We start from the raw sequence: 16,666 nt of genomic DNA on the forward strand, positions 1-16,666 counted from the left end.
CGCCACCAACCAGAGCCTCGTAGCTTCCCGCCGTCTGCCGAACCTCCTCGCGCCTTCTGCGCTGATTCGCTCAAGGTTCGTGCCTTCCACGCCAACCAATCACAGTCCTCCTGGGCATCGTTCCCAGCCTGCCCGGTGTCTGACGCCCACGCCGGTATTGTATGCGGCCGTTGCCTGTTTGTCTTCCACAGTCTTTGTAAGGGAAGGGAATTTAATTGCTGTTGCGCACCAAGGACCTATCTAAGTGTTTATATGAGTGCGTTGCCATAAGGGACACAGGTTTGACGACAGGGGACGACAAACAAAGGAATCTTATCCGTAATCCCTGCACTATTTAGCATGCCCTGCTCCCTCGTAGCGGGGACACCAATACAGCTTATCCCGACAAACCGGACTAAACATAGAACTTATTACAGGTAGATTCCCTATAGCGGCAGTCGGATACCTACCTATTCAAATCTATCTGGCTCTAGATATTCCTCTACCCAAATTCATATCAATATATATATATATATATATATACAGACTTGGCATTTAATATGGAATATTTTTTTTTTTCTTGACTTGGGTTTACTTTCTGAACTCAGTATATCAATCTGGTGAGTTTATTTTACCCTTCGGTGATGTCTTTGTTGAAAGAACCATGTCACTGATAATTATCTTTCGCAGCAAGAAGTCAATAACAGGATTATATCACAGGTGGCGTGACAAAATGTAAGGACAGGTACATTTGACGATTTGCTTCACAGTCGGGTATACAAGGGTTGTTGCGTTCTGTATTCGTGGAAAACAACTGCTGCACGTCAACAAAAGTTATTGCCGCTTCCTCTGGAGATGGTCCGTCAACTTGACAATGCTGTTTGTCATGGAGTGGTGGCTTTACGAAATTCTGGCATGAAACAGCGTGCTATTGCTCGGCAGTATGGCATCACTCAAGGTCAGGTGTCAAAGATCCTGAAACGAAATGCTCAGAGGGGTGTCCCTACTCCAATACCGAGGCCAGGATGTCCACGCAGAACCACAAGGAGAGATGATCACCAGCTGCACCGGTTAGTCTGCAATGGCCGTACCAAGTCAGCTAATCGGCTTAGGGCTGAGTGGCAGCAACTGACAAATGTGCCTGTATCCAGAAGGCTAGTCAACCAACGACTGGTTCAAGCAGGCTATCGTGCCAGACATCCCCTGAGAAAGCCACGCCTGACCAGACAACACAGCCAGCACCGATTGCAGTGGGCCAGAGAGCACCGTCAATGGCAGCCAGGACACTGGAATCACGTGACCTTCAGTGATGAGTCTAGATTTCTGGTCTATCGTCAAGATGGCCGCGTCAGAGTGTGCAGACAAGTGCATGAAGCCCACAACGAAGATTGTATAGTGCCAAGAGTCCAAGCTGGAGGTGGTGGGGTGACTGTTTGGGCTGCTTTTCATGCAGGGGGCAAAACTGACCTGGTTTTTCTGAATGGAAACCTGAACCAGTTCAAGTACAGGGTCATTCTGGAAGAAACATTGCTTCCATTTGCTCGTGCAGCCTTTCGAGGAAACTTTGTCTTCCAAGATGACAATGCACGGCCTCATCGTGCTCGCATGATCCAACACTTTCTTGCTGACCGTGGTGTAGAGCATATGGAGTGGCCTGCCATGTCCCTGGATATGAATCCGATAGAGAACTTGTGGGCAGAATTAACGCGTCAAATCGACAACTCGGACCAGCAGCCTACCTCTGTGCGTGAATTGCAGCAGACTATTGTCACTGCATGGCAAGCGATTCCTGTCCAAACCTTGGCAAATCTCGTGAACAGCATGCCTCGACGTGTGCGTGCTCTCCTGAATGCTCGTGGGGGTTACACGAAGTACTGAACTGTAATTTTACTGTCCGTAATCCCAGTGATAATTTAGCTTTTGTTTTTGTTGAAATTTTTTTTGGCTAATGTGCAAAATAAAGAGATACTTCTGGAAAACGTACAGAAGTTTAACACAGTACTGTCCGTGAATCGAGTTCGATATCGGTTTACATCACTTTCAAGGATCAATTTATTTGCTTCAAAATGTCAAATGTGGTTTTGTTTCTTTTAAAGGTCACATTAACAAAATCTAGAATAATTTCAACATAATTCCAATTAACTTTTGGTTCTAAGTCATCTTGAAAAGTAAGTTCACCCCCACAAAAAAAATAATTCCATATTAAATGTCGTGTGTGTGTGTGTGTGTGTGTGTGTGTGTGTGTGTGTGTGTGTGTGTGTGTGTGTGTGTGTGTGTGTGTGTGTGTGTGTGTGTGTGTGTGTGTGTGTGTGTGTGTGTGTGTGTGTGTGTGTGTGTGTGTGTGTGTGTGTGTGTGTGTGTGTGTGTGTGTATGTGTGTGTACTAGCAGAAGTACCCGGCATTGCCGGGAGAGGGTGGAGGGGGAAAGGAGGGGTAAGGGGGGGAGGGGAGGGGGAAAATGAAGGAGGGAAGGGGAGGACGGAGGGGGGTTGGGGAAGGGGAGGGCCAGTCAACAATGACGTTGCAGTTCTCATGGTAGGAGAGCAGCACAACAATCGCGACATCGTCCTGCATCTTCGCAACAACAGCACAAAGCGGATTTTGGAGACTCACCGATCCTGTGACACCCTCCAGTACCGGCGTTGCCGGGCGGGGGAAGGGAGACCCGTACATTCCCAACCCGTACATTCGCCCTCTCGACTCAAGCTCACTCGGGCAAAAGCCTCACACAAATTACACCGTGAAGGCCCAATGGCCATGTCTATGCCACAAATCAAGTACGTGAGCGAGTCGGGCAAACTGAATTGAAAATATATAGAACGCTCATACTCCGTGAAAAGTGAAGCCGCTGTGTCGCCATCTTGGTTAGCACGACTCGACCAACTCGCTTCGCGGATCTTGTTTGTTTTGATCGTGTCCCAGATTTTAAAAGCGAGACAACTGTTAAAATGCCATTTTGTGCGGCAATAAACTGCTCCAATCGGTTACGGAAGGGTTGTGGAAAGACGTTTCACAGCTGTTTCACAGACATTGAATTCATATCGCACAGAAATCGACACAAGACACGATCGCATAAAAGGTGAAAAAATGCAATCGCTTTTCGCTCTGAATTATGTGCAAACAAACGTGTGACGGAAATCACCATCGCCCAGCATCGAGTGCCAACCAAGATGGCGCCCGGTAGCTGCATCTCCACCTATGTGGTGTGAATGGCAATGGTCATTCTATATATTTTCAGTTCAGTGGTCTGGCGGCGGGGATGGAACATCACGTGATCGCTCTGAGCGAATCAGCGAGCTGCTCTGGCACCGGCTGAGATTCCGTGTATAATGTTCCTCGCTGAAATGCGCCGAGGTAAATATGAATAAAAAATATGGATCTCGTCAAATATTTTTCGGTGGGCCATGTTCGTCCCAGGCTCAATGGCCATGTCTACCGGTATGCCAAATATCAAGCACGTGAGCCTCTCCGTTTAGGAGTCTATCGGTAACATTACACACACACAAACTGTGTTTTATATACTATATCTATATCTATATATATATATATATATATATATATATATATATATATATATATACAGTGGAACCTTGACTTACGAGTGCCCCAACTTACGAGTTTTTCGAGATACGAGCCGTCGCTCGGGCGGTTTATTGCTTTGAGATGCGAGCCGAGATCTGAGTTACGAGCTTTCGCCACCCGGTCACGTGGTTATCTTGCCGTGCAAGTACAGTATCTCTGCCGTATATCGCTGCATTTTTGTTTTCGCATGTTGGTTATTTTGAGTTTACGCCAGCCGCCACCAGGTGGGTTCTGGTCACGTGGTTATCTTGCCGTGCAAATACAGTATCTCTGCCGTATATCGCTGCATTTTTGTTTTCGCATGTTGGGTATTTTGAGTTTACGCCAGCCGCCACCAGGTGGGTTCTGGTCACGTGGTTATCTTGCCGTGCAAGTACAGTATCTCTGCCGTATATCGCTGCATTTTTGTTTTCGCATGTTGGTTATTTTGAGTTTACGCCAGCCGCCACCAGGTGGGTTCCGGTCACGTGGTTATCTTGCCGTGCAAGTACAGTATCTCTGCCGTATATCGCTGCATTTTTGTTTTCGCATTTTGGTTATTTTGGAAAATTTCTTAGTTTTAACCATGGGGCCTAAGAAAGTGAGTGCCAAGTGCAGTGCTGAGAAGAAGAAGAGGATGATGAGCTTGGCTATAAAACACGCAATCGCCGAACAACATGAGCGAGGTGTGCGTGTTGTCGACTTGGTGAGGCGGATGTGAAGGCAGCTGAAGATTTTATTATAACTTTTGCCGAACTGATAGAAGCCGAACGATACATCCCCCAGCAAATCTTCAACTGTGACGAGACAGGGCTCTTCTGGAAAAAGATGCCGAGGAGGACGTATATAACGGCAGAGGAGAAGAGCATGCCAGGCCACAACTTGTTCAGAGTGCCGGCGATAGCTCGCCTTCTCTTTGTGGAAAACACGGTGAGATCCTTAACATCCAACAACTAATGGGACGCAAACGGGGCACCCAGTTTAGCGGTACACACATTGATGAATCACCCTGCCTGTGATTCACCCATGACAGGTTATAGCTGGGTCGGGATTCAAACCCAGGCTGGACAGTTTAGACTTTAGAGTCAAGTGTGCGTACCTCCAGTCCAGGCCATCCTGCCAACTTGTATGCTGCATACAGGTGAAATATAAAGCGCGAGATATTTTTATATATACTGTATATTTAAAAAAAATTGGTGTGGTTTTTGGCGGGCTGGAACGGATTAATAGCATTTCAATGCATTTTAATGGGGAAATTTGATTTGAGAAACGAGCAATTTGAGTTACGAGCTCGGTCACAGAACGAATTAAACTCGTAAGTCAAGGTTCCACTGTATATATATATATATATATATATATATATATATATATATATATATATATATATCGGTGGATCAGACTCGGCAACGGTTGCTCGAGTGAGATGTGCATGGAAGGAGTTTCGGGAACTGAGTGGCGTGCTGATGATGAGGGGAGTGTCGTTGAAGCTGAAGGGAAAGATGTATGCTGCATGTGTGAGAAGTGTTATGATTTATGGGAGTGAGACATGGGTAATGAACGTAGAGCAGCAACGAAGATTGGAAAGGGTGGAAATGCGAATGGTTTGGTGGATGTGTGGAGTATCGTTGAGAGAGAGAGGAAGACAAATGATGAATTGCGAAAGATGATGGGAATAGAGCCTGTGATTGATGCTGTGAAGAGGAACAGGTTGAGATGGTTTGGTCATGTGTTGAGGAAGGATGAAAGTGACTGGTTGAGAAGAGTGATGGAAATGAATGTAGAAGGAAGCAGAGGACGGGCAAGACCGAGAAAGACTTGGCTAAAGATGGTGGAAGAAGAAATTGGGGCAAGGGGGTTAACAAGGAGAGATGCAGAAAATAGGGCAAAATGGAGAAGATTGTCATGGGGACCGCAAGGCTAACCCCCGCTCTAGCAGGGAAAATGGCCTTTAAAATGCATGTTGTTGTGTTGTTGTGTATATATATATATATACATATCAGTCACTTTGCGATTTCATACCATCAGTGGTGAACCGCCATTAAGGTATCCCATCCAGCTATGCTGTACCTTAATGGGAGCGATAAGTGCCATCTGCCACATGGCACATTACCTCTGGTATCCTCATTATATGGAATCCCCTGGATGCAGCCGGGAGCAAAATACAGCATAGCTGGATGGGATACCTTAATGGTGGTTCACCACTGATGGTATGAAATCGCAAAGTGACTGGTATATAACCGAAAGGTTTTCAGTCATAAGTGTATGCAGTACTCACTGCGTTGCCCTGATGAGCCCCAAAAAGGGCGAAACCAGGTCGGTAACTGTGAGTTTTACATACACTTATGACAGTATCTGAACTAAGATCAAAATTCTGCTCTGTCAGAGGGTTCTATTGAGAGCTTGACAGGCAGAGCGTATGTACATGGCAGTGACGTCATTACTTGCGCTCATTGAAAGCTGGAGAACTGCACATATATTTGGATATATATATATATATATATATATATATATATATATATATATATATATACGTATATATATATATATATATACACATACATGTATATGTATATGTATATGTATATATACATATATATATATATACATATATACACACACACACACACAAATGACAATGATGGCTGTCCGTTTGTATGTTCCCTGCTACGCTGATTGGCTGTGTGAGGCGAGGTGCTCTGTGATGGGCTCTTGGCAAGGTTATCGTGTCAGCTTATTAAAAGTTGATATTCCAAATCTGATTCAATATTTTTACGTCTGATATATGTCAATCTCGAGTGAAATTTGAAAATAATTCAGTAAAAAGCAATTTCAAAAAACCCCCCAAATGTATAATTAAATGAAAGTCTCCGTTGGACGAGAGGTAAGCCTGCTCCAAACAGAAGTGTTATATTCACAATCACCATGAATTCTCAATAACTTATCTCATCAGTGTTAAAAGCATCATCAAATGTCGAAAGGTTGCAACCCATCGGTGTCACAGGCATTCGGAGGCACACAGTTTGTGTAGGTCTCAGGCTTCCAGCCTTTCATTCTATAGGATAATTGCTTGATGGCCTAGTGGATTGGGAATCATTCCACGGTATCTAAACACGATGTATTATATATTCACATAAGCAATAGCAATGTTTTGGCTTCATCACACAACCTGAATTGTTATTTGTTCGAGGCATCGAGCAATCAGGCCAGTGCCTTTCCCAGTGAAAGAGAACCATCAAAAAGTGCCTTTCCCGGTGTGTACCCTGGTTTAAAATAGGTACACCCTGTACATCCCTGCGTGTCGTAAGAGGCGACAAAGAGGGTTGGCGTCAGGAAGGGCATCCGGCCGTAAAAAAAACATTGCCTCAAAAAGAGAACCATGACAATTACAACTACGTATGGGCAGGGCACAGCCCGAAATGGAGATCGGTTTCTGATGTTTGGGACATGGAATGTAGGGACAATGACAGGGAGACCAGGAGAAGTGGTGGAAGTATTGATCAGAAGAAGAGTGGACATATGTTGCGTGCAAGAGACGAGATGGAAGGGAAGTGGTGTGAGAATGGTGAAGGGTAGGCAGGGACAGAAATACAAGTTTGTGTGGCAAGGGTGCCCGGAGGGCGTGAATGTTGTTGGTGTCCTGTTTTCTGAGGAGTTTGTAGACGGTGTGGTGAGTGTGCTTAGAGTGAGTGATAGGTTGATGGTGGTGAAAATGATGATTGGAAAGCTCTTGGTGAACGTCATCTCGGGATATGTTCCGCAGGTTGGTCGGAGTGATGAAGAGAAGGACAAGTTCTGGTGTGTGATAGAGAAGCTGATGGAAAACGTGAAAGATGAGGAAGTTGTTGTGGTGTGAGGAGACCTAAATGGACATGTGGGAAGGAGTATGGACGGTTTTGAGGGAGTTCATGGGGGTTACGGATATGGTGTGAGAAATGGAGAAGGTGAAAGGATTTTGGAGTTTGCTGATGGAGCTGATTTGTTGATTTGCAATACTCAGTTCCAGAAAGAGGATAATAAGCTTGTTACATACACGTTAGGTGGGTCGACGACAACCGTTGACTACCTGATGGTGCGTAGGCGAGATAGGGGGCACCTCCGGGACACAAAGGTGATCCCGGGGGAGGAGTCTGTTTCACAGCACCACTTGGTTGTCTGCGACACAAGGGTGAAAGATGCGAGGAGAGCTCGGCGGGTGAAGTACCAACCGAGAATGAAGGTGTGGAGGTTGAAAGAGGTGACAGTAAGGGGGGCATTAAAAGAGAGGCTGAGTAGGGTAGAGGATGATGTGGTTGAGCTTGAAAGTGGTTGGATGTCAATGAAAGATAGTCTGTTGGGAGCCGTTGGTGAGGTATGTGGATGGACAAAAGGACCACCGAGGCACTCGGAAACATGGTGGTGGGATGATGAAGTTGGAAAGAGGATTGACGAGAAGAGGAAGAAGTTCAAGGAGTGGCAGAAGGCGAAGGGTACGGGAGCAGAAAAAGCAGAGCATGAAAGTTATAAGGCAGCCAAGAAGGCTGCAAAGAAAGAGGCAGCAAAGGCGCAGGAGGCATGTCGGAAAATGTTCGGAGAACGCTTGGATTCGGAAGAGGGTCAGAGGGTGGTATTCAGGATTGCAAAGCAGATAGCGAAAGAGACGTGTGATGTGATGGGGGTGAGTTGCTTGAAGGATGGAGTGGGACAAATCGTTGTGGACCCAGATGGAATTTTCGGAAAATGGAAAAGATATATGGAAATGCTGTTGAATACAGAGAATGAATGGGATGGCAACATAGAGAGTAACCCAGTTTTAGGACCGGCAGAGAAGATAACCGAGAAGGAAGTTGAGGAAGCGATAAAAGCAATGAAGGGTAGAAAAGCGGGAGGGCCGACGGGAGTTGTGGGAGATATGTTGAAAGCAGCAAGAAGTTGGGGTGTGAAGAGAATGACAGAGATCTGTAATCTTGTGGTGAAAGAAGGCCGCATTCCAGTGGATTGGGAACTGAGTACCCTCGTCTCTCTATACAAGGGGAAAAGTGACCCTCTGGAGTGTGGCTCGTACTGAGCGATAAAGTTATTGGAGCATGAAATGAAGGTATTGGAAAAGGTGTTGGAGAGGAGGATAAGGAAGAAGGTGAAGATCGACGAAATGCAGTTTGGATTTATGCCGGGAAGAAGAACGACAGACGCGCTCTTTATTGTGAGCCAGTTGCAGGCGAAGTACATGGAGAAGAGGAAGAAGTTGTTTCTTGGGTTTGTTGATCTGCAGAAAGCATTCGATGGGGTTCCACGCGAAGTATTGACATGGGCATTGAGGAAGTTAGGAGTGGAGGAATGGTTGATCAGAGTCGTAATGGCAATGTACAAAAGAGCGCGCACAGCTGTAAGGACGAAGGACGGGAACAGTGGTGAGTTTGAGGTGAAGGTGGGAGTGCATCAGGGGTCGGTACTAAGTCCACTATTTGTAGCTGTGATGGAGGTGCTGGCTCAGAACGTAAAGGAGGGTTTACCTTGGGAGTTGTTGTATGCAGATGATCTGGTGTTCATTGCAGAAAGTATGGATGGACTGAAGGAGAAGATGAACAAGTGGAAGGAATGTATGGAGACAAAAGGTCTGAAGGTGAATATCGGAAAGACGAAGGTGATGGCAAGTTGTAAAGCATGTGGTGAGTTGGAAAGAACTGGGAAGTGGCCATGTGCTGTGTGCAGGAAGGGTGTCGGAGTGAACTCCATTCAATGTACAATGTGCGCTGAGTGGGTTCATCAAAAATGTAGTGGTCTGAGAGGGTCATTAAACAGTCTGGCAGCTACATTCAAATGTAAGGTGTGCACAGAGGGAGCTGCAGATGGAGGAAATGTTGAGTTGGATCTTGGAGACGGCGTGAAGCTGGAAGGTGTGAAAACATTTCGCTACCTCGGAGACATGCTGAATGGAGAAGGTGGATCAGACTCGGCAACGGTTGCTGGAGTGAGATGTGCATGGAAGAAGTTTCGGGAACTGAGTGGTGTGCTGATGAGGAGGGGAGTGTCGTTGAAGCTGAAGGGAAAGGTGTATGCTGCATGTGTGAGAAGTGTTATGATTTATGGGAGCGAGACATGGGTATTGGGTAATGAACGTAGAGCAGCAACGAAGGCTGGAAAGGGTGGAAATGCGAACGGCTCAGTGGATGTGCGGAGTATCTTTGAGAGAGAGAGGAAGACAAATGATGAATTGCGAAAGATGATGGGAATAGAGCCTGTGATGGATGCTGTGAAGAGGGACAGGTTGAGATGGTTTGGTCATGTGTTGTGGAAGGATGAAAGTGACTGGATGAGAAGAGTGATGGAAATGAATGTAGAAGGAAGTAGAGGATGGGGAAGACCGAGAAAGACTTGGCTGAAGATGCTGGAAGAAGAAATGCGGGCAAGGGGGTTAACAAGGGGAGATGCAGAAAATAGGGCAAAATGGAGACTATTGTCATGGGGACCGCAAGGTTAATCCCCGCTCTAGCAGGGAAAATGGCCTTAAAATGCATGTTGTGTTGTTGTTGTTCTGTGCTTTGCACTGCCCACGGTAATCTTCATGCTGATGAAGCAGCACTTGCATGGATGAAAGGAAGGAAGAAATCCCACCTAGTGTTTTGACCCATTCCTGTTTGGAATCATGTCTCCCATTCCCTTATTGCAAATAATTCATTGGACATCATCGATAACTTTGTGTGTATAATCAATCCCCTGTGTTTTGTTGAGTTTTGTGCACCCGTCATGATTGTGTCGTATAGGCTTATTAAAAGCTGATATATTTGATGATTTTATTTTACACCGTATTTTGATTTTATTATATTACCAGCCAGGGACACCAGTGGTGATCTTTTTGGATTTGGATTCTACTTTTTGTGTCATCTTTTGTTGCTCCGGTGTCTATCATTGTCTGTTCTGTGTTGTTGCTCTTACACGGGCCTTGAAGCGTTGTAAAATGATGTATAAAAATGTCCAGTATTCTTTTATCATGCATCTCTATTAATATTCATTGTTTATTGATGAAGTGGTGCCACAAGTGCGTAAGATCGCCATCCATGGCATGGCTGTTATTAATACGGGCCCCAGTGGAGTGTTCCTATGTATGTTCGCATACTGCAACTTCTTCTTCCTCTTTCACTGCCAATGTATTTCGCTCCCAAAACTGTCTGGTTTTGAACGCCAACCCCTGCCCTGTGCCTTCACCCGATTGTCTACACGTGGAAAGGTTGTCATCTATTTACTTGGTTGAAAAAAACCATTGGCATGGTTACGTATGCCGTTCAAATGCACGTGAAGATGAGTGGGGAACAGAGGGGAGATGGAAGGGACAGGGGAGACAGGGGAGGGAGAGGGTAGGGGAGTGGGAAAGGGAGAGGAGAGGAGAGGGGTGTGGGGAAGGGAGAGGGGAGGGGCGTGGGGGAGGGAGAGGGGAGGGGTGTGGAGAAGGGAGAGGAGAGGGGTGTGGGGAAGGGAGAGGAGAGGGGAGTGGGGACGGGAGTGGAGAGGACAGGGGAGTGGAGAAGGGAGTGGAGAGGACAGGGGAGTGGGGAAGAGAGAGGTGAGGAGACGATACGATAGGATAGGAGAGGAGAGGTTAGGGGAGTGGGGAAGGGAGAAGAAGGGGAGGGATCGAGGAGGAGAGAGAGAGAGAAGGGCGATCCTATGCTCGCTTTTCCTGTCACTTGGGACGGGTGCTCTTCCTCGTGTTTCATATCGACAACTCATATACCAGTTTTGGAATAATTATAATTTACAACAAACAACAACAGGCATTTTAAGGCCATTTTCCTTGCTAGAGGGGGGGTTAGCCTTGTGGGCCCCATGACAATTTTCTCCATTTTGCCCTATTTTCTGCATCTCCCCTTGTGATCCCCCTTGCCCGCATTTCTTCTTCCACCACCTTTAGCCAAGTCTTTCTCGGTCTTCCCCGTCCTCGACTTCCTTCTACATTCATTTCCATCACTCTTCTCAACCAGTCATTTTCATCCTTCCTCAACACATGAGCAAACCATCTCAAACTGTTTCTCTTCACAGCATCCATCACAGGCTCTATTCTCATCATCTTTCACAATTCATCATTTGTCTTCCTCTCATTACCCATGTCTCGCTCCCATAAATCATAACACTTCTCACACATGCAGCATACACCTTTGCCTTCAGCTTCAACGACACTCCCCTCCTCATCAGCACGCCACTCAGTTCCCAAAACTTCTTCCATGCACATCTCACTCTCGCAACCGTTGCCGAGTCTGATCCACCTTCTCCATTCAGCATGTCTCCTCGGTAGCAAAATGTTTTCACACCTTCCAGCTTCACGCCGTCTCCAAGATCCAACTCAACATTTCCTCCATCTGCAGCTCCCTCTGTGCACACCTTACACTTGAATGTAGCTGCCACACTAGTTAATGACCCTCTCAGACCACTACATTTTTGATGAACCCACTCAGCGCACATAATTTCCATTGTAAATTTACAAAATGAACTGTTATTATGAAGTTTTGTGTCACACATAATGTTTTGTTATATTTCAATTTTATTTGTATTTGGACTTGAAGCTAGAAATAAACTGAACTGAACAAGAAAGTTCATTGGACCGGGAGGGGACATGTACTGCAAAGCAATTCTTCCTGTTGTTAACTGTGGAGTTGACTGTTACCTTTCACCCTCAGTGCTGGAGAGAGCTCAACTACATGGCACGGTGTCTTGATTGCATTCGCAGAGCTTGCCCGTCGAGGTTTACTGCTGCCTTCGCGACTTCCTGATGGTATGGGTTGTTGTGATGATGTCTCACCCCCACTCATTTGACACTCCTCTTCTGTCTGTGGAACGATCTCCTTCGTCCATGCAGTCATGTATTTCCTTCAATCCTTAAAGAGGAACTCAAACGCTCAGACCACCTTAACGCTAATCTATCCTTTGATACCCTACAAAATAGATGTCTTTTCCGATTTGTGGTTTATAAAGTGGGTAATTTTGCGATTAAAGTCGAAATCTTATTCTTCACGATTAGCTGTGACTTCGCACCATGAAGTCAATCGCCAAATCCGTACTGCCAATATTAAAAAATAAAAAATTGTTTGGGATTCCCCTTTAAGATGGCACCTAAATCTCTTCCATTAATATCCCATTATGACCTTTCCTGCTTCATTGTCTGTCTACCAGGAGCATCTTCTGTTTCTCTCTGCATCCCATGCCCCCCTCTTCTCTTCCACTTTATTACTCCGCGCACGTGAAGCGAATCGCGAGGTTAAGCAATTGGTTCATGTTTGTCCATTTTGTCTGTTTATGATCGTGACTTTATGATGGAGGAACAACTTATTTTCATTTAATGCTATTTTTTGAACACAAATCGGAACATGAATAGGAAGAGAAGTCTCGTTTTACCGTACCTTTGCTTTGAACTTGTCACGCTTGCGCCAATCACGCCAAATTATGCTATTCGCCAATCACACTTGCGCAGAGAGGAATGAGATAATTTTTTTACTCTGTCTTTCTGGCAGTCAAGCAAAATTAAAAATCATTCCAATGAATATATATATATATATATATATATATATTTGTTGGCCTGGTGTTGGCTTAGCGGTTAGGGTGCAGGCTTGGGATCCTCGGATCCTGGGTTCGAATCCCGGTCGATCGCTGAATTAACACCTGGGGGGTTGACTCAGCCTGTCATCCTTCCGAGGTCGGCAAATTGAGTACCAGCTCGCTGGGATGAATGATCCCGGTGTGTAACCCGGTTTAGAATAGGTACACCGTATCCCTGCGCATCGTAAGAGGCGACCAAGGGTTGGCGTCAGGAAGGGCATCCGGCCATAAAAACATTGCCTCAAACAGGGAAACCATGATTGTCATGGGGCCCGCAAGGCTATCTCCCGCTCCAGCGGGGAAAATGGCCTTAAAACGATCATTCATTAATATATTACAAAAATTACAATTAATTACTTAATTATTATCGATTTATAAAGTACTTATTTATTCCCTTTCTCATCTGTGCAATATCTCGGGCACCTTTTGAGCAAGGAAGCTGATATTTGGACACGACAATGACAGTGATTTGGCTGTAAAGGGTATTTTTGATTTATTGATTAATCAATTAATCCACTAATTGTTTAATTATTGAAATAATTATATGACTAATTTTGAAAAAGTTACAGATTCGGAAGAAATTGTGGTGGTTCGGGTATGCTATTGGCCAATTGATTGATAATTATCGATTGATTGATAATTCATTGATAATGATTGATAATTATCAATTGATAATCAAATTGATTGAGAATTATCATTAAATTATAATTTAATGATGTTACAATTAAATTTATTTATTTTCATTATTAATCACTTGTTTATTTTCTTTCTCATCTCGGCAATATCTTCGGCACCTTTTGAGCTAGGAAGCTGATAGTTGGACATGACAGTGACAAAGTAATTTGGCTATGAAGGGTATTTTTGATTTATTCATTGATCAATTAATTATTTAATTTTTCGATTAATTATTTAATTATTTTTCAAACGTTACAGCTTCAGATGAAACACTGGTGATTTAGGTATGCTGTTCGCCAATTGATTAATAAATTAATTATTTTACCATTAGTATTTATTTATTTTAATTACGAAATTGATCAATCAATTATTGCACATCTCTCCCTCCCAATACCATCTCTGTGTGCTGCACGGCGGCATCGCCGGGCCCCGAAGGTGCCCCGGCAATGCCACACACTGGCGGATATGTTATTTATTTATTTGGCATGGGGGCGGTGTACCTTGAATGTTTCTGTACTTGTTTAACATGAGTTAGATCGTGAGGACGTCGATTATTTATGGACTATTGGAATGTACCATTCAGACCTTTATACCCCTGAGATGGCTTCGACCTTTTAGACCCTTTCAACTTTTTATGACACTTTATTTTCCCCTTTGACCTTTTAAACTTCTTCACCCTTTAGACCACTTTGCCACTTTAGACCCCCTGTAGACCTTTACACTCTTTAGACTCTCTTTAGAGACTTGAGACTCCTTAAACCCTTTCGGCCCATTAGGACTTTGTGCCTTTACACCAGCAACTACTGTTGGAACTTTGTACCTCTTCGACTGCTTCAATCCTTTAGATCCCTTAAAACCATTCAGATCCCCTTAAGACCCTTTTGAACCTTTTAAGACCCCTTAGACTCCTGAAGACTGTTGCACCCTTCAGACCACTTTGACCCCTTTGGACCCCAACTACTCTTGCCTTGCACACTTTAGACGCCATAGACATCTGTAGACCTGTTAGACCACTTTAGATAAAAAGATAAGAAAACACCACATAAACATCTAAATGGAGTATTCTTGCAATACACAGACTATCCCTTTTTCAGCAAGTAATTTGCAATCTCCACCAACCTGGATGCTAAATACTGTGCTAGTTTGAACAGAATTTGCATATTGGGTCAGGGAATTGGTTCACCATTGAAAACCTTGAAGCATATTGTTTATTTGGATTCCGTAAGTATCGTGCTATGCATGACATCTTTCTTGTTTGTGACTCGTGAAAATCGAAGATTTCTCAAGTATATTGGTTGGTCGTGTGCATTATTCTGTCTGTCTGTTTGTCTGTATGTCATTTGCCTACAGGTCACAATTTTAAACTGATCTTCATGAAAGTTCAGGAAATGGTCATCAACAAGAAGCCTATTTTGAGGTCAAAAGGTCAACACAGGCCAAAGGTCAACAACTTTGTCAAATTTCTTAAATCATTAGTTTTCATCCGATTGACTTGAAATTTGAACAGGGTTTGCATATCATGTCAGTAATTCAACCACCCTTTGTTTTTTTTAAGGTCACCATAGACCAAAAGGTCAACGTCGGCCAAATGTCAACATATGCCATATTTCTAAACTCCTCAATTTTCAACCGATTGAGTTGAAATTTGAAGAGGATTTGCATGTCAGGTCACTGAAACCAACCACCGATTATTTTTGAGATCAACATAAGTCAAAGGTCAACAACTTCTTTTTGGGATTTCACATGTATCGTGCTGTGCACAACATATTTCTTGTTTGTTTGTTTGTCTGGGCACAGGATACCTCGAAGTTGTTGATGAATTTGGAAGAAACTTGGTGAACAGGTTGGGTGTGTGACAAGGACAAATTGATTACATTTTGATGAAGATCCAGATCCGGATACGAGAATTTTTAAACGATTCTTCCCCAGTGAGGGATAGGGTCCAAAAACGACAACAGGCATTTTAAGGCCATTTTCCCTCCTCCAGCGGGGGTTAGCCTTGCGGGCCACATGCCAATCTTCTCCATTTTGCCCTATTTTCTGCATCTCCCCTTGTTTAACCCCCTTTCCCACATTTCTTCTTCCACCACCTTTAGCCAAGTCTTTCTCAGTCTTCCCCATCCCCTACTTCCTTCTACATTCATTTCCATCACTCTTCTCAACCAGTCACTTTCATCCTTCCTCAACACGACCAAACCATCTCAACCTGTTCCTCTTCACAGCATCAATCACAGGCAATATTCCCATCATCTTTCGCAATTCATCATTTGTCTTCCTCTCTCTCAACGATACTCCGCACATCCACCGAACCATTCCCATTTCCACCCTTTCCAGCCTTTGTTGCTGCTCTACGTTCATTACCCATGTCTCGCTCCCATAAATCATAACACTTCTCATACATATGCAGCATATACCTTTCCCTTCAGCTGCTCTACGTTCATTACCCATGTCTCGCTCCCATAAATCATAGCACTTCTCACACATGCAGCATACACCTTTCCCTTCAGCTTCAACAACACTCCCCTCCTCGTCAGCACGCCACTCAGTTCCCGAAACCTCTTCCATGCACATCTCACTCCAGCAACCATTGCCGAGTCTGATCCACCTTCTCCATTCAGCATGTCTCCTCGGGAGCAAAATGTTTTCACACCTTCCATCTTCATGCCGTCTCCAAGATCCAACTCAACATTCCCTCCATATGCAGCTCCCTCTGTGCACACCTTACATTTGAATGTAGCTGCCACACTGGTTAATGACCCTCTCAGACCACGACATTTTTGATGAACCCACTCAGCGCACATTGTACATTGAATGGAGTTCACTCCAACACCCTTCCTGCACACAGCACACGGCCACTTCCCAGTTCTTTCCACCCCACCACATGCTT

At 44.6% G+C, this 16,666-nt stretch overlaps 1 protein-coding gene across 2 annotated transcripts in view; it reads left to right on the forward strand.

Annotated features, from left to right (window-relative positions):
- TBCD (tubulin folding cofactor D) overlaps positions 1-16,666 on the forward strand; it is a 181,548-nt gene that overhangs the window by 63,194 nt on the left and 101,688 nt on the right. For both annotated transcript variants that reach the window (XM_068117802.2, XM_068117801.2), the window contains exon 13: positions 12,189-12,283. In XM_068117802.2, the coding sequence (XP_067973903.2) occupies positions 12,189-12,283 (95 nt within the window). The remainder of the gene's footprint in view (positions 1-12,188; positions 12,284-16,666) is intronic.

Source organism: Myxine glutinosa, chromosome 5, assembly GCF_964187855.1.
Source record: "Myxine glutinosa chromosome 5, kmMyxGlut1.1, whole genome shotgun sequence".
In the NCBI taxonomy this organism is placed as follows: domain Eukaryota; kingdom Metazoa; phylum Chordata; class Myxini; order Myxiniformes; family Myxinidae; genus Myxine; species Myxine glutinosa.